The sequence below is a fragment of the Pipra filicauda genome, unplaced genomic scaffold, assembly GCF_003945595.2.
Source record: "Pipra filicauda isolate LSUMZ 115617 unplaced genomic scaffold, ASM394559v2 scaffold115_size4368891_pilon, whole genome shotgun sequence".
Classification (NCBI taxonomy): domain Eukaryota; kingdom Metazoa; phylum Chordata; class Aves; order Passeriformes; family Pipridae; genus Pipra; species Pipra filicauda.
This window is the reverse complement of record NW_024103607.1, coordinates 43,296-64,608: the sequence shown is the minus strand read 5'-3', so window position 1 is coordinate 64,608 and position 21,313 is coordinate 43,296. Positions and strand designations below refer to the sequence as shown.

Sequence of the window (21,313 nt, the reverse complement as noted above, 5' to 3'; positions counted from 1 at the left end):
CAAAAATGTCTTCAGAAAACTCAGGGAGGTGCAATCAAATCAAACCAAACTCATACAACAGTACATGTATCTTCTTTTAACATAAGACAGCTAAAAGGGGTTACAGGAAGACAAACCAGACAATGCTTCCCTTGGGGTTTACTGCTTTTGTCTAAGTGAAAACAGTAAAGACCCTTTACTAAACATTAAACTTACAAACTCTTGAGGTTTTTTTGTAGAAGGTTCTACTCCACACTCCTCTCCCCCTACCCCCCACCCCACCTTCCCACCCAAGTAGAAACTGTGGTGAAAAAAAAACAACATCCAAACCAAAAAACTGAAGTCAGCTCTGGAAGTGCTAATTAGACCTGTGCAATAAAAGCTCCTCCAGAATTAAATTTTGCATCACCAAAATTTTACAGACTGGGATTTTCTGAAACATACTGGGTGTTAAATATTTGGTCTAAGAAAGAGACTGTGGAAATTAGAGCTGTCCTCACGTGTCTTGCATGTCTGCTAACCTTTATTTGTTCCATTAGAATTGCATTTGTTGCTTCTGATTCACGAAGTAATTCATTCAAGTGATCAGCACTCTTTGCTGTTGTGTTTAGTTTCTGAATCAGTTCATCCTTGGTGAGTTCTGCTTGCCACTGAGATGGTTCTGCAATTAATTGGAAAAGAAAACTAAGAAAAGGAAAAAGCACTTGCATCTACCTCATACTAACTTAACGTCAGGACTTGATTAATGTAGTTCCTTATAAACAGAATTCATGCAAAGTCAGACTGCAGACTTAACAGGCATCAAAGCTGCTGCTGTATGCTTATTTTCTAATCTATTTTTGTTTATATATTAGAAGGGGACTCACAAAACAGTTCTAGAATACATCAAGATATATAGTTTTAATTATCCTTTGTTTCCTACCCCTAGATAGAGATTTTCAACAGTTATCTACAAAGTGTTCAGTAGATTTTTGAATCATGATTAGATGCTACCATGTATTTTTCTGGCTTTGAGGGTATTCTTAGAACATTGTTCTTCATGATGGCTTTCATTTTCCTAGAAAGAAACCTATGAATAAATTCCTGCTCTAATTAGCCTCATTGAGAAGAACAGAAATTTTATCCTTTCATTAATCAGCTTGGATCAGCACTTAATTGTCCCTAGTATAGACTCCTTCAGAATACAAAAATTCTGCCAACTTATTCACTTGCTTGCTCATCCAGTCTTTTCCCTTTAGAAACTCAGAAATATGACATTTTTAAATTACTAAAACCAGTAGTAACGTTTTATTTTACGGTAGCAAGTTTAGTCCTTATTCAAGAATAAAACTCCTACAGAAATTCAGGACAGTGTAAACTCAGTGACACTTAAGGAGACTTGTGTCTTGCACCTAAAAGCATGAAAATATGAGGGAAGAAACTTCTGCAACTTATGTTGGCAAGTGCTTCTAAAAGCCACGTTCTACCTACCAGTTTTTGCTTCTGATGAGTTCAGAAGTTGTTCCAAGGATTGTACATAGGTGCTGGCTGAAGAGACAGACTCTGTGTCTGTTGTTTCCATACCTTCTCCCTCTTCCCTAGCTACAGTGTGCACATCGAGAACTGGAAGGTCAGTGTTTCGCCGTTCTCTCAAGTTCTTCGTTCCTGGATTTGAAACAGCTGGACCTGAAAGATACTTCCTGATGTTTGTTATCAGCATGAAATCAGGAGGGCTGTTTCACAGATGTGACTGTCTCAGACTGAGAACAGTACACGAACTAGTCTTCAAAATGCAGGTGAAGAAAAAAGAGAAAGCTAGATACATAACATTTATAATAGAAGAATACAGCCTTTCACCTCCAAATGATCATTACAATCAAAGCCTGTTTCTAAACCTAAAATTTACTGGCAATTTTTATTTCAGTGACTATGAAATCTTCATGCAACTCTCCCCGAAGATAGGTTGTAGCTATGATCAGAGTGACAAATATTTTTAAGGCGTAACAGAATTAGCTTTTATTTCAACCAGTCCTGTGAGAGGCATAAAGTCTTCTGTTTTAATACTGTGTGCAGGACCCTTCTGCTTCAGTAATAGACTAACTTCTTAAACTGTTACTGCTGCTTGGCAAATGTCCAACTACATCCTGGTTAGTAACTTTACAGATACAAAAATAACACTTGAGCCTGAAGACAGTAAAATCTTAAATTAGAAGAGGGATCAAATGGCAAGTATACCAGTAACAAACATTCTTGAAACAGCTTTCAATACACTTTTCTTTAGCTTCACCTCTCCTACTTGAGGCGGATGTCTGGTATACTCCAAAACCTCAGACAACCTAAGTAATTTCCCTTCATCTGTCTGACAATGCAGACACTGCAGAATAGATAACAGTGATGCAGATTGGAAGGCACCTACAATGATCATCTAGTCCAACTGCCTGACCACTTTAGGGCTGACCAAAAGGTATCAAGAGCATTGTCCAAATGCCTCTTAGACATTGACAGGCTTGGGGCATCAACCACCTTGCTAGGAAGGCTGTTTTAGGGTTTGACCACTCTCTTAGTAAGGAGATACTTCCTAACGTCCAGTCTGAATCTCCTCCAGGCAGATCTGAACCACTCCCACACATCCTATCAGTGGGTACCAGTGAGAAGAGCTCAGCATTTCCCTCTTCGCTTCCCCTCCTCGGGAATCTCTAAGACAGTGATGAGGTTGCCCCTCCCTCCTTTTCTCCAGACTAGACAAACCCAGAGTTCTTTACCACTCTTCACAAGACAGTCCTTCCATCTCTTTCAGCAGCTTTGCTGCCCTCCCGTGGATGTATTCAAGGACCTTAAGATTCTGAAGGGACAGTAAGTAATAACAAAGACACGTTCCTTACTTGGTATCTGTGGACTGTTACAGCACGCTGCAGTGTCTCCAGAAAAGGTTTCTGGTAATTTACAGAATCACACAGTGTAAGCAGGTTTTAGATTCAGACTCAGGTGCACAAATTTGTAACTAACTCAAGAAACCCTGGTACTGTTACCTCTAGTACTTGGTTCACTCTTGAGTTGGAAGAGCTGAGCTTCTACTCTGGAGAGTTGCTGCTGAAGTGTCTCTACTGTTTTCCTGTGCTCTTCTTGCAGGTTCCTGACTTGATCTCTGAAATTGTTCCGGAGAGCTTCATTCTGGGCTGTCAGCTGACTCAACATCTGGGCGTGCTCTGTTTTCATGACCATGTTCTCAGACTGTATTGTGCAGAGTCTGAAAACAGCATACACACAAACAGTAAGAAACGCACAGCAAAACTCTGTAATTTTTAATTTAAAAATTTTTAGAGTTTGAAGCAGCTTTCAATTTTCATGTGTATGATTATCTTAGAATGACCACGCAAGTTTTTTCCATTTAAATTCCTCTTTCTACAGGGAAAATCTAAGACTGAAAACGTTATGCTGATTACCTATCATTTGAATGCACTGTGCTATATAAACTCTCGATTTCTATTTTAGAACACAAAATTCAGACATCTTTGGGGAAAAAAAAAAAAAGTATTAGAGACATGGTGCTGTAAACCTTCTTAAATTCTAGAATTGCAACATGACTGTGTTTATAGTGTCATACAGGGCACGTCGCTTACCTTCTACTTCACTTCTTATAACATTTATTTACGAAATACTTATGCAGAGCTTCTAAAATCCCAGGTTTCTAAGAAGCTAAGTTTAATTTTTTAAGCCTCAACTTTCAGCGCAGAAGAGGGCAGAAGAGTGTAGCTGTTAGCAAGAAAAATGTCAGTAACTCGCCAATTGTTGGGGGTTTTTTTTGGTTTGGAGGTACTCCAGAAGCACAACAAAATTGTCACAAGCAATTAAACAAGTGCATGTATGGAAAGACTAAGCACAGGACTTGCCCTTGTAAGCCTAAAGACTTAAACAGAGCCAGCATGTCAAAGAGCAGTCTCTCTAGGTATAAAGGGAACCTACGGTAAAGTGGGTTGTTTCCAGAAAAATGCAGGACGTAATTTGGTTGATTATAGTGAGCCATCATCTGGCTACCAGGAACAGATAAAACTGCACAAAGATGGTGACAAGAAGTCAACAGTTCCTAATACCAAGCTGTAATTTTTAATGAATATTTCATGTAAACTTCTTTGTACCCTCTACAGACAAGGGAAAGACCCTTTGTGAGGAGCTCAAGTACTAGGTACTCATGCGATGTGATAAAGATTAAACAGATTCCTTTCATTTTGAAAGAAACAGCAAATTAAGACTGTGGCAAGCACAGACTTAAAATCTAGTACTTTCTGCAAGAAAGGCAGTTGGTGAACACAGGACTGGGTATTTTGTCAGTGAAATTGTTTGCTCTGCATATTTTTTAATAGGAAACATCCCTGTAATTTAGTTGAGCAGTACAACACAAATGTAGTGCTGAGCACTGGACTTTAAAATAGTCAATGTGCTTAAAAAATGTTAATTTTTAAATCTGATCGTTAAGAGGTAGAAAGCTTGCAGAAGTCTCAAATTCCCTGCTACTATTTCATTTTCATTATTGAAACTTCTGATGGCTCATGAAAAATAGCAAACAATCCTTTTGAAAATTCCTTTAACTTTCTCAATAATATGCCCTTTCTTTGAGAAATACAGTTATACACCACTACATGTCCAGTTCTTAAAGTTCACACAAAATAAAATATCTGTGTCTATTCATCAGCAGAACATACTTTTCACGGAGTTCTGCTTCTTTTGCAACAGTCTCTTGCAGCATCTTATTATGTCTTTCCAGCAGGGTGTCGTGTTCAGACTGCAGTGCCTGGAGTTCAGACGCATTCATCTGTGAGTTATGCTGAGCATCTTGCAGCTTAACTTTAAGTTCATCTATCACCATTTCCAACTGTTCTCTGCACGTGGAAAAAAAAGAAATACACGACATACATTTTAAAATAATTACAGAATAATTCAGAACCTATACTATATAAACAACATAATAGATAGCTGATCCAAATTGCTTATTTATTAATTAAATCAATACAGCACCATGACCAAAATATCTTAGAATGTGACTACAGAAGAAGCAATTAGCAAAGTTCTGATCCTGTCTCAATCTAAGAACAAATAGGTTTACCACATCCCATCTGAACCGCTGGGAATGCAACTACTGGGGTAGAAAGAGTGACTGATATCACTTTCTACTTCAAGCTGGTTTGGGGGGACAAGACAGAAGGACAATAATATGTGGGATTCAGCTGGGAGAAAAGATTTCTTCTTAGAAGTGGTAGAGGCTTTTTTTTTGTTTGTTTAGTAAATGCACATCAGTTCAATGAGACCAAATACGGGGACAAATGGTTGGAGTATATTTTGAGCAAAGTACTAGGAAGCAAGATCAAATTTATAAAAACAGATAAACTCAGTTGGTCAGAAACAAATCAAAATTAGATACACAAGGAAGAAAGAGTCTTAAGTGACATACATTCTCTTTTTATGCTTTCTGTATTTATATATGCAGACATCTCCATTATCTTATAAACTGTATATCTCATTAATCTTAGAGTTGATACTTATAAATAATTTCTTTGGAACCATTTCTCATCTGTTTATTGCTTGACCAATTTGTTTCCAAGCTGACTCTCTTCTCACAAAAAAAAAAAACAATATTAAAACTTACAAAAATTCTTCAAAAAGGAGACACACAGAAATGCAACTGTTGCAGTTTACTTGCTTCAAAGACAGGAAGTTTTTTTTAAAAACCCCAAACCAACTGCAAAGCCAAAGTCCTCTAACAAAGCACAAGTCGCCCTCTGGTGGATTTTTGGCTGCAATTGTAGATACTGTTTGAAGATGGTCAGAAATGAATTTTGACATCTCACAAAGAAACACCCAGTCTGTCATCAAGGGCAGCCATCAATGACTTATAACAGTAACTTACAGAAATTGATCGAATTTTACAGTGAATTGAGACACTTTCCAAAATGAATTTGAATTTACCTGTCTTATTACTATAATTAAAAGGATTTTCAGAGACCTTTTGGAAGTGTAACTTTTTCCTCCAAGTCTTTCCTCATGCAGCAGCTGATTCAACAACAGTATTTCATAAATCTGCTAGAACTGATGACTGAATTGGCAGCCAGAACTTTACCTACACTAAACCACTCATTCCTGAAAAAGTTCAAAGTGAACTCAGCTGAACTGTACCAACCTGCTCTTTCCTTCTTAGTTGCAAATGGCACTTGGCTACAATACTTCATGACTGAGAAAATGACATGTCAAGTCTACACGGAATATGCTGGCTAATTTCTGCTCATGAGATTCCTATGAAACTTCCTAACACCTTACTTCCCCCCTCTGGCTGAAATGACAGGTTACACAAAAGTAACGGTTAAAAAGATAAATCCAGGCATTAGAATAACAGAGTACCACCAGGGTAGAAATTGATGATATTTCTTCTGTTCAGCTTGGCAGAGCCACAGTTAGATTAAAAAAAAACCTAAACCGACCAAACAAAAAAAATTCAAACCAAAGTAACTGGGGAAGCACACTGCCACCCTTCTGATATTTTCCATATTGAAGCAAAGAGCTAATCAGTGGAATTCCCTTGTGGGTCAGAAATTAGCAAAGGCAAGCTCAATAACTTTGAGTGTCCGTATTTTTCTGTATGCATATAGAAATTTTAGTTTTACCTCTCTTGTTTGGCTCCTTCAGACTCTGTCCGAGCAGCAGATTTATTCTTTTGCTGTTTTAGAACATTATGAACACGGACTTTGTAGCTTTCAAATTCTGACGTAACAGATGCTTGTTCAGCCTATCACATAGAAAACAAACTCTTAACCAGTTATGCTGTTGTGTATTGCTCCCTTATTTCTCTAAAATGAAATGCATTTTACATAGGGAAAAAAAAATAAAACCACATGCTGCATTTTCTTCTTTTAAATGGATAATTAAAACGGTGACTACCATAACAGATCATGTTTCTTTAGACTTTGAGTATCACAAAATGTGAAACTTGAGACACTAATTTTCAACATACTAGTATTAAAGAAAAGAAAGAATACCTGAAAAATAAAAAACTGCATTCAACTGAGAGATTCAAAAGCAAAGGGTTCTATCAACAGCTTTAAATGAAGGCAAATGTGAAGGAAAAAAAGGGCAGATAATTCCGTTTCCCTCTTATACTGCTGAGGTGACAAAAATCTAATATGCTTTAAAGTTTTGCATAATTCTGAGGAGTTAAATCAGTCTTGCAGTGGTATTACAAAGCATAAGATATAATATTTTAGTTGATTGTAAAGGTGTTTGGTCTGTCTTTTCTTCTAAATTCAGCTGATACCTGAGTTTCAGAAAATTACATCACAATATAGTAGCTTTATCCTTGACTGTACACTATACAGCAAGAATTATTCCCATCCTTCAAGTACTCTTGTTGTATTAGTCTAGAAAGGCCACGGATGCACATTTTCTTTCTCGGATCTTAGGACAAGCTCATGGATTCAGTAGTCACCCCCAAGATAACTAAAATGCTCTCACCTTCAAAAGGAGGATTTCGGAAAGTTCAGCTATTACTTACCTGCAGGTTGCACACCTACCATACACCAGAGACCATAAAGTAGTACAGTAATCTCCATAAAGGAAGTTTGAACATAGCAGTCCTACTATATTCTGAATCTGTCTCCAATGCAAACACTACATTCTAGGAACATTTAACACAGTGCCGTATGGACAAAACCCCCCGTAAATAATAAAAAAACCTCAGCAATAGTGTAAGTTTTGCATGTAGTTCAGCTGCCAATTAAGAAGCTGCTCAGATTTCAGCATATTAAAAGGTGCTGGCAAATATATTTTTCACAGCTTTTTTTTTATTTCTTGAAGTAGTATCTGTGTTAGCTGGTTTTATATGAAGCAAATTATATTCCTTTTTTTTTGTTCTCCCCTTTTCTTTAAAGACTCCTCTTTTCCCTGACCGTGTACTTGCTGATCATCTTAAATAAACTTCAACTCCTCACTATGACTACAAGGTTTTCCCTACTGGAAATATACATGTGCAGTCCAGATGTTCCACAAGTGATACATGACAACCAGGACATAGTCCTTTATACCACCACTCAATACTTTAAGCAGTGGGATAATTCCCAATTCTTGACAGACAAAAAGAGAAGAGTAAGGTCTGCAAAGTATTTTTAGAGAAGCAGACAGTGAGTGCAGTAAACCTCCCTTCCAAAGTCTCTAAGATTACTTCTCCCACTAGAGTACCTGGGCTGCTCTGCACTCTTCTTGCAGGGTTGCAATTTTTTGCTGGCAAGCACTCATCGTACGCTGGTGTTGCTCCGAAGACGTTCGCAGCTGTTCCTGAACTTTATGCTTTTCTGATGTCAGCACAGCCACTTGAATCTGAAAAAGTCAGTTGCAAACTGAACTATAACAAAAAGTTTTCTTCTCCAAGGGGACATGCCACTAAGAACACAGAATTCTACTACAGTAATTCCTGCACAGAATTGGTGAAAATTAAAATCCAATAAAAATAGAATAAAAAATAGACATGGCTTACCATGTAATAATTTTTAATAAAATTATGTCGCTTAAAGAGACAATTCAAGATAAAATTATGATGGTGGTGTGGCAGCATTTAAGAAAGCCAGCCTCTCTCACTTCCCTGCTACTTTCATTACATTCCATTCCTATTCTGCCCAACTGATAAAATTTATACAGTCAGACAACACTTGAGATTTTTGCTATATGTTATGTTATTTTGTTTTTAAACTGAATAATTTCCATTTTTAAAGAATCATTTTAAAACATATCCCGGTTGCAAGCTTCAAACTCCATAGTCCTCTCTTTTGCTGGAAAGGGAAAGAGGAAAAAGACTGTGCAAATCTGTTTAAAGAAAGCCACAGGGAAAATATCTGGGGAAAGCAACAAAGAGACAAAACTAATTTAAGAAACAATAACCTAGTAGTAAAAATAACACCTTTTTGTTCTTCAGCCTATATTCCGTTTGCCCGTAAAAATCACACACTTATTACTTAAATGAGAAAACCTTACACTAAAAAAAAGTGAAGTTTCTTGCCTTATAGGCTTCCACTTGCTGTTGAGTGGCTTCCAATTCCCCTTTCAAGGATTCCTGCAACATTAGATGATCATTTTCCTGCAAGATAAAAATTACACAAACCTCAGCAACTTAATAATTCAGCTACCAGCCTGTTTTTTAAGGTTAGTTTAAAAATGGAACACACAGTCAATTAACATCGGGGGACTTACAGCTTGTTTTGAATCAGCCAGTTCTTTTTTGGTTTTTACTAGGAGTTGTTTTATCTTGGCATTTCTTTCCTCATCCTGTTGCATAGTTGACTGAAGGAACTCTAATGCGGAAAACAACAGTTTTATGCAAAGGAAACTTCCCCTCCTGTATTTCCTTAAAAATACTGAAAAATATTTAAGCAAATTCTGACAGATTCCTTAAGAGCTGCAAACAAGTAGCTTACAGTAAGCTTGGTATCCTTTGTCTAAGTTATCATAAAGATCTTCAAATAAATGAAACGGTTCTAAGACTTATACTTAAGGATAGGAAGAAATTAAATTTTAATTTCTAGTCAAGTTTTATGAATGTGATATATTAGGATGAAACCCATCAACAACATTCAGAACTTATGATTAACTTAATCAGGTAGGAAACAGTATATCAGGCAGGCAAATTGGCTTTTAACTGCTGAATACTGGATGATAACCTAGTAAAGTTTCCTTAAAGTCAAAATTACTTTTCCAGTGTAACTGTTTAGTATTCCCTGCAAACCTAACTCTCACTCATTGACTTGAAAAGTTGTTTCTGAATTTCATTTTTTACCATTACTAACTATACCATAGTGACTCTTGCTGTTTATAGTTTACTCACTTATTTCTTCCTGTAGGGTCTCTTGCTTCTGTTTCTGAATACTCGTTTCTTGCTCAAGATCTTCTATTCTGCTGTCTTTATCAGTAATCTTCTGATTAAGTTCTTTTACCAGCCTTTCATAATCAGCTATTTCCATATCCATTAGTGTACTCTTTTGAGCATCCTGCAAGTTACACATGAAGAAGCTAGAGCTTACAATTTGCTTTGTCTGCTAAGGCTTTTTAATTATATAAAAAAACGATATTGCACATCTAACAAAAATTTTTTCACTATCCATATCCACAAGCAACACCCATCCCTCGGGTTTCCATATCCTCAGCAAATAATCTGTTTTCAGACAGTAACCAGAAGCTTTGAAAAACCTGTTTCTATTTTTTAAGTTTTATCAGTAGGTATTTTTTAGATATTATTTTTTGTCAGTGTCAGTCCTTAAAACAAGGGCAGTTTCTGAATAGTGCACTATATATGTACCCCAGACATCTAAATTCGCTTCCTATTTCTACCCAAGACAGGTCACATAACCCAAGTTAAAACAAACAAAAATAAAAAATAAACCCATCAAAACCAAACCTAAAAGTACACGTCAGCTCTCCAGTACAAAACCAGGGGCAAAAGCTCTCACGTTTTCCCTTTTACACACCTCAGGCTTTAAAATCCTCTGAACAGAACGGGAGGACATTCAACACAGCAAGATAGGCCAAAATCTTTGGTAGTCCACTAAGCACTAACAAAAACACCAGCCCTACCTTTCTGGCCAGCTCTAGTTCTAACATAGTTTTCTGCAGATGTTTCTTTTCCTTCTGAAGTTGCATCTGAAGCTCCTCCATTTCTCGGAGAGCACCACTATGTTCCTGAAATTTAAATACTTCTCAGTTATGCAGTCCAATTTCAAAATAGATGTCAGCATCTGTTTATACTTATAGACACACATACACACTTAGGTTGTATAAAGATAATTCTTCCTTTTTTTTTAGGAAATTACTAGGAACCAGAGAAAAACTCAAAATAGTTTTCAATAAACGCAGTCAAGGAACACAAAGAGAAAGCATGGAACTTGATTTATAAAAACACAAGTTACCAAGGTCTAACAGAAATCACATCCAGTGAAAGTAACGCTTCAGCCCATTCACTATCTCGACAAAGTACTACCTTTGTTTTCTGTTCTCTTAAAAGCCTTTCAGCTTCTAGTTCTTTGTCAGCCTTTGCCTTGGCTCTTTGCATCTCCAATATCTGAGTTTCCAGCAGCTTAGCATTATTTTGCAGTGTTTCAACACGAGCCAGGAGGTCTTCATTAGCAGAGTGTAATTGATCATGCTGAAATTGTAATCATGAAAAGATAAAAAACATAGCTGAATTTGTGTGTGATTTTGTCAGATAAGATATACACTCCTACAGATGAGTCTTGTCCAGCTTAATTGTGTTAAATCAGATTAAGAAACAGGCTAAAACCAGGCTAAATTAAAGTCACTAGCACATTTTGATTATTTTGTTCAGAGTTAATTTGCCCAGCTTTCTGTATCATGGCTAGAATTAAAAGAAATCAGAAAAAAACCCCCCCAAATTTATGCTTTCTGCAAGAATCACCTTCCTCTCGCAATAATACAACGTTTCAATATTTATTGTCCCACTCCAGATACAGGTGCTGTATTTATAAACAAATGATCATACTACTAACACCTAAAAAGATTGAACTGCAAGCCTTGATTGAACCACTAAGTCTTCCAAGAGATCATATCAGTACATAGTAAGAACAGTTTCTTCGTAACAAACTTGAAAAATTCAATGCCTGCATAATCAGGCAGAGTATAATTTCTTATATCTTCCTATGTTTCTCACTACTGGTTTGTATTTATAAGGAAATGGTGGCCTAGCTAAATCTTCAGTGTATGGGGCCTGGAATTTAAATCCTAAATACTAAACCCATTGCAGCCACCCTTGCAAAAATGTGTCTCACAGCTGCTTAATTACCATCTTAGACTCTTCTGAATGATACTATGGTACTCTACAATGCATCCTAAAGTCTCATCCTTGTGAAAAATGCAAAACACCATAATTAATTTAGTATGTTCAAATATACTGTTGATTAAATGAATAAAAAAAAAGAGAAAAATACCCAAACCCACATTTTGTTGAAGAAACAGAAGAAAAACATTTCTCAGATAAAGGTTACTGCACTTCATGAGAAGTGTAGCTGTGCAATCAGAGAAATAGTGCAAGTTTGATACTTGCAGAAGAGTTGTATGCTTAAACAAACCCAGAGATAAACACTTGCTCTTTCCTGTAAGTTGACCTGGAGCAGATTAAACTCTTTCTACTGACAAAGCCAAACACCCTAGATATATTTACCTTTGTCATGGCCCAGGTAAGATATCAGATGTTGAAAAAGAACAAACAAACCACCCTGAATTACAAGTCACTATTCAAAACGGACTTAGGCTACGAAACAGTGCTAACAATGACATGATTAAAACTTACACTCAGTAGATAGGATTTTTACAGTAATCATCAATGGATCAGACCCACATACAGAACTGACCTGCTGGGATGACGCCTGTAGCTGTCTTGTGAGGTCATCTATCTGACGTTCAAGATTATTTGCTCTGCCTTTTTCAGAATCCAGCTGTTCTCCTTGCTTATCATATTCCATCAAAAGATTCTTAACACATACAAACACAAAATCAATTTTTTTTTTACAATACACATATTGCATAAGCACATTCATCTCAGAGGCCTACTCGTCTTCCTGATATTTCAGTATATGAGTCGTCTTACTGCAACACCAGAAACATCACAATGAAATTAATGCTATTATTCCACTACAAACTCTGGGAAAAACCCTTTTCAGGCAATGAAATTCTGGAATAGTTCAGGTTGGAAGAGACCTCAGCAGGTCTACATTCAACCTTCTGCTTAAAGTAGGGTCAGCAGTGACCTGTAACTCAGACTTTAGTCCAATCAGGTCTTTCCAAGGATGGAGATGGCACCAGTCCCCTGGGCAACTTGTTCTAAAGCTCAAGCATCTCATAGGCTAAAAATGTTTATCCATGTATCCAGCTCTCATTTCAATTTTGGACTACTGTCTTATCCTGCACCACCATTTATAACCTGATTCTCTGTCCTTGATAATGTCTTTGTAGGCACTGGAAGGCTCCTGTTATGTTCCTCCTCATAAGTCTTACGAGGAACAGCTTTCTCTTGTTGAAGCAATGCTGACTGTCACCTGCTTCTGCTTCATGTGCCCAGAGATATGCTCCCAGAGAAATATTAGTTCATGTCTTTATCACTTAAGGATTTTCAAACTGATCTTCAACTTTATGTACTTTGAAGAATTTGTCAGGATTTATGTTTTGCCTCAGCAACACATTGCTTAATGTCTGATGTCTGATGCTAGATTCAAAAGGTTTAGAAACAGCATTCCAGTAGAAAGCAAGTGCCTTCTTTTCTTCTGACAGCAGTCAATTCCATTACTAGAACCTTACATTTCTTGATTTTGGTATCCAACTGCACTGACACAATTTCTTTTGCCAAACATAGTTGTGCAAATAAATAGCAATAAATATCCAGGCTAGGTTTCAACACCAAAGTATTTTCTTATAGTTAACTGTCTTGAAAATGCAGTACTATTCTTACCTTATAGCTTTCAGCTCCTTGAATAACGTCTTTCATTGAAGCAGACAACTGATCTTTTTCTGATCGAACCAACTCCAATTCTTCGTTCAGAGCTTGCATCTTATTAAAAAGAAGTTGTGTCATTAAAACAGAACCCCACATGCAGAATGTTCTTCATATTAGGAAACAGTTAGGGTACCTCTTTTCGGCTGGCATCTAATTCCTTCTTTGCTTTCACAGCAACCACCTTAATTTTATTTAGCTTCTCTCCTTTTTCTGCAGATTCTTTTTCCAGCCTCCCTAAAATAAATAAATAAGAAAATTAAAAAAATACACCTTTCTATTTCTTCCCAAGAAATGAAATGAAATGAAATTCAATTAGAACACAAATATCAGCATGAATTTAAAAGCAAACAAAATATAAAGGGGAGATGTTCAAGTGTTTGATTCAGTTAAACATTTAAATTTAATTTCAAGCTAAAACATGGACACAGACAGCTTAGGGACAATCTTTCCCTGTTTCAGAGGCTTTCCATCACAGTTAACATTAAGAGCCATATTCCTGTCTACTTCTACATAAATTTTAACAACTCAGAACCATTTTCTTGCTAATGTGTTGGGATAACTGCAATGAGGCAAGAGTAGTTTTCGTGAAGTATTGTTTCCTTCTCCTCTTGGCAACCTTAGGAATTCTTATTCACACACTTCCCATATTTAAAAAATAAAGATTAAATCCACTACACTGTTTATAGCCAGATGTACACAGGAAGAAAAAGCCTTAAGAAATATCATATCATATCCAACTTAAAATTGCTAACAATATTTTAAATCCCTAGTGGAAGGAATAGCTTCCTAGTAGGAATCTGCACTGATATGTACTTCCCCATCTTCCTTGGCTTGTAGGAAATATAGGACAATTATGAAAAGAAAAACTAACAATCCAAAGAACCTAAACCATTTATATAAAAGAGAACAGTGAGAAAGATACCAATTTTTTCTTGAAGTTCTGCTACTGAAGACTGTTGATCAGTTTTCTCAGTCATTGTCTCCATTAAATTCTGTATCATAAACAAAGACATAAAAAGTATTACAAAAATTTCTTTGTGATATCTCTTTTTTCCCTAACAAGCCATTAGAAGTTCCAGCTACAGCTAAAACTGTCTACATTCGTACTACCAAGAAAGTCTTTAAGAGAAATTTTGTTGAAAGCATAGTTACTTGAAAGCAAAACATTCCAACGTTTTAACAGCTGCCTTCCATTCTGTCCAAGGACAAAAAATGGGAGACCATTAATTCTGCAGCTGTCAGTTTTACACAGCCAGCAATTCCCATGACCTGAAGTTAGGAGTATCTAATGCAGATTAAGCAGAAGTTTTGTTTGAGATGGAGTCATAGAAAGTTAGAGGCGAAAAATGATGAAGTCAGTTAGTCCATCTAGGCAAATGATCGCTTTGAGGGCTATTGATAGGAACAAAGGTTCAAGTACAAGTAACTTTTGTCAAAAAAAAAAAAAAAATTATGATTGGTTTTGTTTCTTTTTTTTTTTTTTTTCAGGGGGAGGGAGGTGACTTTGAGGTGCTAGATGGGCTTTCCAGAAGGGGAACTCACTTTCAGGCCAAGGGGAAAAAAAATAAAAGAAGAAAAGAGAGAATTGAAAGTATTTTTTGAACCTTAATTCTGAAGACTTTAGAGGTTTAGTCTGTATACTTCAATAACAAAATATAACCTTTAGAGAACTCAGTTCGTCTTTCACATTTCTAAGTTCAGTTTCCTTTTGTTCCAGAATGCAACTTAAGTCGTCTTTTTTTTCTGATCCTTTTTCCTGTTCTTGTATTGGACTTTCATAAAAAGCAAGTTTTTGAGTGATCTCTTCAATATTAGCTAAAAGATCTTGATTTTCAATCCTTGTTTTCTCACTGGCATTCTTCAACTCCTGAATATCATGCTGAAGAGCTTCCTTTTCAGACAATACTCCTTCCAGTTCCTCTCTCAAGAGAGCCTTTTCTTTTTCAAAATCCTGAATCAGGGACCTATGTTCTCTATATTGAGCAGCATGTTCTTCCTCTAGTCTCTCAACTTCCCGCTGCAAATGAATTACTTCCTCCTCATTTTGTAGAGCAAGGCACTGCTTTTCTTTAATTTTTGACAAGCATTCATTTGCAATTTTTAACAAGTTAAGAGAATCATATTCTTCATTAGAATCTGAAATGTCGGACCCCATTTTCTCAACTAGGTGGTACAGCTGAGTTCTTACAAGGGACGTATGCCTTTCTTCATTTTCAAGTAATGTTGATACATGGTCTTTTTCTGCAGTCATCATTTGTAGTTTCTTTTCTAAGTTTTCAGACTGCTCTTTCAACACTAACCAACCATCTTTTTCAGATGTAATCTTTCCCAGCTCTTCACTTAATTCACCTTTTTCCTGAATTATTTTCTTATTTTCCTCATGAAGAGTATACACTTCAGATGAAAGCTGCTCTCTATCATGTACCAGAGATTCAATCTGTTTTTCCAGTTGCTCTAGCATTCGAGCATTTTCAGTCTTTGTAGTTAAAGCTTCATTCAGTCTCTCTGTTAATTCCTCTACCTTTTTCGTCAGGTCATTATTGTTCTGGTTAGCAACATCTACTTTTTGCTGAAGTTCCTGAATTTTAACTTGTTCTTGCTTGCACCTTTCCTGAAGGGTTTCTCTCTCTTCACCCAAACATTTTACATCATTTAAAATATCCTTGTTTTGATCAGTAAGAGCAACTATCTTCTCTTCCAGTTCTTTTACAGTAATCTCTTTTTGGTTGATGGAGCTTCTTATTGCGTTATTGTCCTCCTGAAGACTAACAATTTTGCATTTAAGTTCTTCTATCTCTAGCTGATTAGATGGCAATTTTTCTATTTCTTCCTGGAGGCGATTTACAGTTTCAAGAAGAACATCCCTTTCATTGAAAGCAGCTCGGAGTTTCTGTTGCAGTTGACTGACATCAGAAGCTTGCTGTTGTTTCATTGATTCAAACTCCTGGCTGATCTTTCCAGCAGATTCGCCTAGCTCAGCCTGGAGAGTTTCCATTGTTTCTCTCAGGCTATTGTAATTGGACACTGCTTCTTCTTTCTCCTGAGTTAGCTTTTCAAGTTGTTCTCTAAGTTCCTGTATTTCAAAAACTAATACCATCTTTTCTTTTTCAGAACTAGATAATAAAGTTTCATTTAATTCAGAAATTTCTGTCTTGTGTTGCTCTTTCAGAGTTTGAATCTCTAATTTATGCTCTTCTACATCAGCTTCATAGTGCTGTCTTGCTGCTTTAAGCTCCAATTTTAGTTTTTCAATTACACAGCAGTAATCTTCTTTAGTAAGCTGCAATTCATTTATCTTAAAGTCCAAATCTTCCCGCTCATGAAAGTACTCATCCTTTATGCGATGGATTTCCTCTTCCAGCTTTAGTTTGACATTGCTCATGTAAGTTAACTCATCTTTTAATATACTATGTTGGGACTGGAGTTCTTCTAAACTATGCTCCAGGTACCTAACCTTTGCTTCCATTTTTGCTTCTATATAAGGTTCTTCTGGTGTATCTGCAATATCTATCTTGTTTTCTACATTTTTATTTAAGACTTCTCTCAGCTGCTCCAAGTCGTATTCGCGCTGGTCAGTATGACAATGCATTTCATCCTTTGCATTTTTCTCTGCCAAATTGTGCTGTAACTCATTTATTTGATTTTGCTTTTCTTCATTTTCTTTAGATGATATTTCAATCCGATGCATCAATTCTGACACCTCTTCCTGATGGGCAATTTTTAATTTTTTAAGCTCTTCATTCAGATTTTTTATTTCATTATGGTAACATTGAGAGTTGTTTTTAATAGTTTCTTGCAGACTTGTCACTTCTTTGGTTTTGTCTTCATTCACAGTTTCCAATTGCTTGCTCAGACACAAAATTTGCTCCTCATAGGTAGATTTCATTCTCTGGACATCATCTTGTAATCTTGTAACTTCTTTTTGACTGTCACTATGACGTTCAACCTGTTCCATCAGCTCCATTTGTTTTTTCACTTGTTCATCTAATTCCATTTTCAGCTTTTTTAAATCCTCATTGTGCTTGCATTCTGCATTTGCTAATTCACACTTCAAAGCTTTTATTTCTTCCAGAGAGTCAATACTTGATTGTTCCAGTATTTTCTGCAATTCTTCTGTCTTAGCCACTGCAGCCTGAACAAACAAGGAAGTTATTAAATACTGGTAATGTAGCATACAGAATTTTCAAATGAACTGTTTACAATAACAAATTAGAAAATATAGGAGTCCTTAGTCTTAAAAATTGCTATAGTTTTTAAATATCTAACTATATTAAGACAATTCAAACACTACAGAGTACAAGAACGTTTGCAGAATGAGAAAAGAAAACTACATCCTAAATCATGTTTACCAGAATAATTTCACAAAATGTTCATAACAGACTTCGGCTTTAGCAATTATCCTGATAACATATTAAAGATCAAATTACTTTTAGTACATCAAATTCAAGTATCTGGAATATAATATTGTTCATCAATCGCAAGCAATTCACTCTTCATTTTATTATTAATTGAGATTATTGATATAAGATAGGTGCCTTGGCTGACAGGCTCCTTCTCATGAATATCTAAATGTAAACCTCATATCTCCCATGAAAAGACAGAGCTGAATGATTGAAGCCATAACATATGTAGGCTGCTAATGCAGAGACTGAATTCTTTTTGCAGGTGTGGATCTAGACGATGTATATATGAATTTCATATTTATTACTATGGATTAGGGGGTACAGAGAAAATATGCTTTAATATACGAAGCCTTTAGATCTTTTTAGATTTTTTAAAAGATCGAACACAGGTAAGTGAAGAAAAAGGTCAAAACTAAAAAACCACAACAAGCAAACCTAGAAAATAAACAGAATTCTGAAATATTTTTGTAATATTCCATGACTCATTTCAGTACCTCCCCTTCTTGCTTTATTTGAATATTTTCTTTTCTCAGAGCTATGCACTGCTGCTGACTTTCAGCTTTTTCCAGAAGCACAACGTCCAGTCTTTCTGTGAGAGCCTAATATTAAAAGAGAAAGATCACTGAAAGAGGGGTTTGTTAACAATGGAAACAATGATTTCTGAAAAATGTAGGAACTTACATATTGATTATGACCCCTTTTGTCAATTAAACACATCAGTCTGATTTTAAAAATTACTTTCAGCCCAAATAAGACTGATATGAAATAGGTAGACTAAAACAGTGATGTTGGTTCTGTTAAAAATCCTACTTGTGATCAGCTAATTTTTAATCACCAGGTGGTGGTGGGGAAGTTTGCCTTCTGTAGAAATGTCCCTCCAAATTATTCAAAACGATTCTCCAACTGATAAAGTCCTCCTCACTACCAATTTTCACTTTCATATGCTATGACCCTTACATTGAAAATGACATGTTCTTGCCACATCAAAACTATTCGAGTTACTTTCCTAAAAGTACTTCTTGTGACATGCAACTTTAATTATGTATTTCTAATCTCATCAAATGACTGGCCCAGAAGTTTTCTAAATGGCTGAAGTCTTTCTGCAATGATCATTCCAAAATAAACAAAAGCCTGTCTAACCAGCTACACAAGGAAAAAGTCTTGCTGGGGACATTTACAGAATTGTTTGAGTGGGAAGGGACCTTCAAAGGTGATCTAGTCCAAACCTGCTGCAATAAGCAGGGAGTATCTTCAACTCCATCAGGTTGCTCAGAGCCTTGTCCAACCTGACTTTGAATGTTTCCAGAGATGGGGCATCTGCCACCTCTCTGAGCAACCTTTTCCAGTGTTTCACCACCCTCCCTGCAAAAAGCTTCTTCCTTGTATCTAATCTAAATTGACCCTCCTTTAGTTTAAAACCATTGCCTCTTGTCCTATCACAAAAGGCCCTGCTGAAAAGTTTGTCCCCATCTTATAAGCCCCCTTCAAGTACTGAAGGGCCATGATAAGTTCTCCCTGGAAATTGTACTATTCTGTATAATTCCTCACAGAACCAATAGGATTTATGACAAGTGGAGGAAGGACTTGGGGAGAGGAGGGAAAAAAAAAAAGGTTTTATATTCCTGAAAATTGATTCCATGCAATTTAAATAATAGTTTTAAAGCTATTTATCAAATTATTTCTGTGGATTTATTTCAGCTGACTTTATGTAATACAGTAGAAACCCATTACATATTCCTACCTGAATAATATCATCAGCTCCTGCAGTAGCTGCTTTAGATCTGAGTTCTTCAATCTCTTTCTCCAGTTCTCAAAAAAGCAAAGAAATTTCACAGCATGAATTGATGCTCCATCACAGTAGCAAATCTCTAGGAAATCCTAGTAAATCTAGTGCCTAACAACACTTCTATTCAAATCAGAGATATCTTTTACTTCATCAATTTTTATTTGTTACTGAGTGATAGAAAGGACTAATGGAAAGAGAACAAATATTCAGTATTACTTCTCCAGTTCTGACACTGAGCATTGTTTTCTGAGGAAGTGAAACTTCCTTGTTTGGACAGAGGGACAACAGACAGAAATTCTTCTCCTTCGTCTTACCTTCTATTTCATGATCAATTTAAGCCAGAGGAAAGATACTCAGTACCTACTGGTTCTCTGAACATGGCATCAGGCAGAAAAACAAGATCTTATGAATAACCTCACTGAGGAAAAGCCTGGTATAGCCCATCCCTATATCCTTATTGTTTCACTGGGCAGCTACCAGCAGTCAACATAATTAATTAATTGTAATTCCAAACGAGGGGAAGTGACACAAGTCTGAGTAGTGGACCACTGGAGGAAAGGGGACAGCAGAGCAGAGAAGGGCAGCACATGACAGCACAGATTTACACAGGGTACTTTTAGGTGGTTAACATAATATTTTGTTTTGTGTGGTTTACAATTTCTTGTTATAGCAGCAGATCATAGAATCATAGAATCAGCCAGGTTGGAAGGGACCTCTGAGATCATCAAGTCCAACCCTTGATCCACTACCACTGTGGTTACTAGACTATGGTACTAAGTGCCACATCCAGTCTCATCTTAAAAACCTCCAGGGACAGAGAATCCACCACTTCTCTGGGCAGCCCATTCCAGTGCCTGATTACTCTCTCTGTAAAGAATTTCTTCCTAATATCTAACCTAAACCTGATTAAGTATAAAGTAGCTAACTATCTTAAAGAAGTCATTGTGCTCTACAACAGTACTAATTATGCAAAAAACTATCAGAGACATTCCCCCTTCCATGTACTTCCTGAAAAGCAACAGCTATTTATCCCTGCACCAATACGGGGAACAGAAAATGACATGTCCTACTGCAACTTTTACACAAGCTACACTGTTCCGTCATGTCCATACTGCCAGATCAAAATTAATTTAATATCTGACAAAAGCAATGCTTCTTTTTCTTCCCATTCTTACTCAAAGAACTTCAGACCCTATCCATCCACAATAAACAGCGAAACTGCAGAAAAAAAAATCTAGGATATTTGTCTAGGATTTAAATCTACCTACAAAAAAAACATGCAGTGATATTAGAAAAGGTAAGATAGTACCAAGCATTAAGGTAGAAATTGTTCTCTTTCCAGTAAGGTACCTGTACATCTTGACTTCACTTTCTGTATAAGCATCATCTGCTTTTTTGCAAACTTAATGAGGTCTTCTTTGGGCAATGTGTCCAGCTGTAAAAAAAGTACATATTAGAGAAATCAGTTTTCTCTAACCCAGACATTAACAGAGACAGGGCATTTTAACATCTGACTTCCAAGAAGCTGAATTTTAGGGCAAGAAACTCTTACCATGCATATGCAAGAAGAGTAACAGTCCAAGTTACTGCTGTTCTGTTATCCAATTCTGTTATTCTAAGTGCAATAACAGAAAC

General features: G+C 36.4%; 1 protein-coding gene across 3 annotated transcripts in view; it reads right to left on the bottom strand.

Annotated features, from left to right (window-relative positions):
- Nucleotides 1-21,313, bottom strand: part of GCC2 (GRIP and coiled-coil domain containing 2) — a 30,015-nt gene that overhangs the window by 5,206 nt on the left and 3,496 nt on the right. For 2 of the 3 annotated variants that reach the window (XM_027718443.2, XM_027718444.2), the window contains exons 3-21: nt 21,029-21,113; nt 19,634-19,701; nt 18,387-18,491; nt 15,150-17,621; nt 14,412-14,481; nt 13,623-13,723; nt 13,445-13,543; nt 12,351-12,470; nt 10,964-11,128; nt 10,561-10,665; nt 9,815-9,977; nt 9,184-9,284; nt 8,993-9,070; nt 8,179-8,316; nt 6,612-6,733; nt 4,659-4,835; nt 2,988-3,205; nt 1,450-1,644; nt 501-640 (exon numbers count right to left, since the gene is read on the bottom strand). In XM_027718443.2, coding sequence (XP_027574244.2) covers nt 501-640; nt 1,450-1,644; nt 2,988-3,205; nt 4,659-4,835; nt 6,612-6,733; nt 8,179-8,316; nt 8,993-9,070; nt 9,184-9,284; nt 9,815-9,977; nt 10,561-10,665; nt 10,964-11,128; nt 12,351-12,470; nt 13,445-13,543; nt 13,623-13,723; nt 14,412-14,481; nt 15,150-17,621; nt 18,387-18,491; nt 19,634-19,701; nt 21,029-21,113 — 4,722 coding nt within the window. The other variant, XM_027718445.2, reaches the window with a different exon arrangement.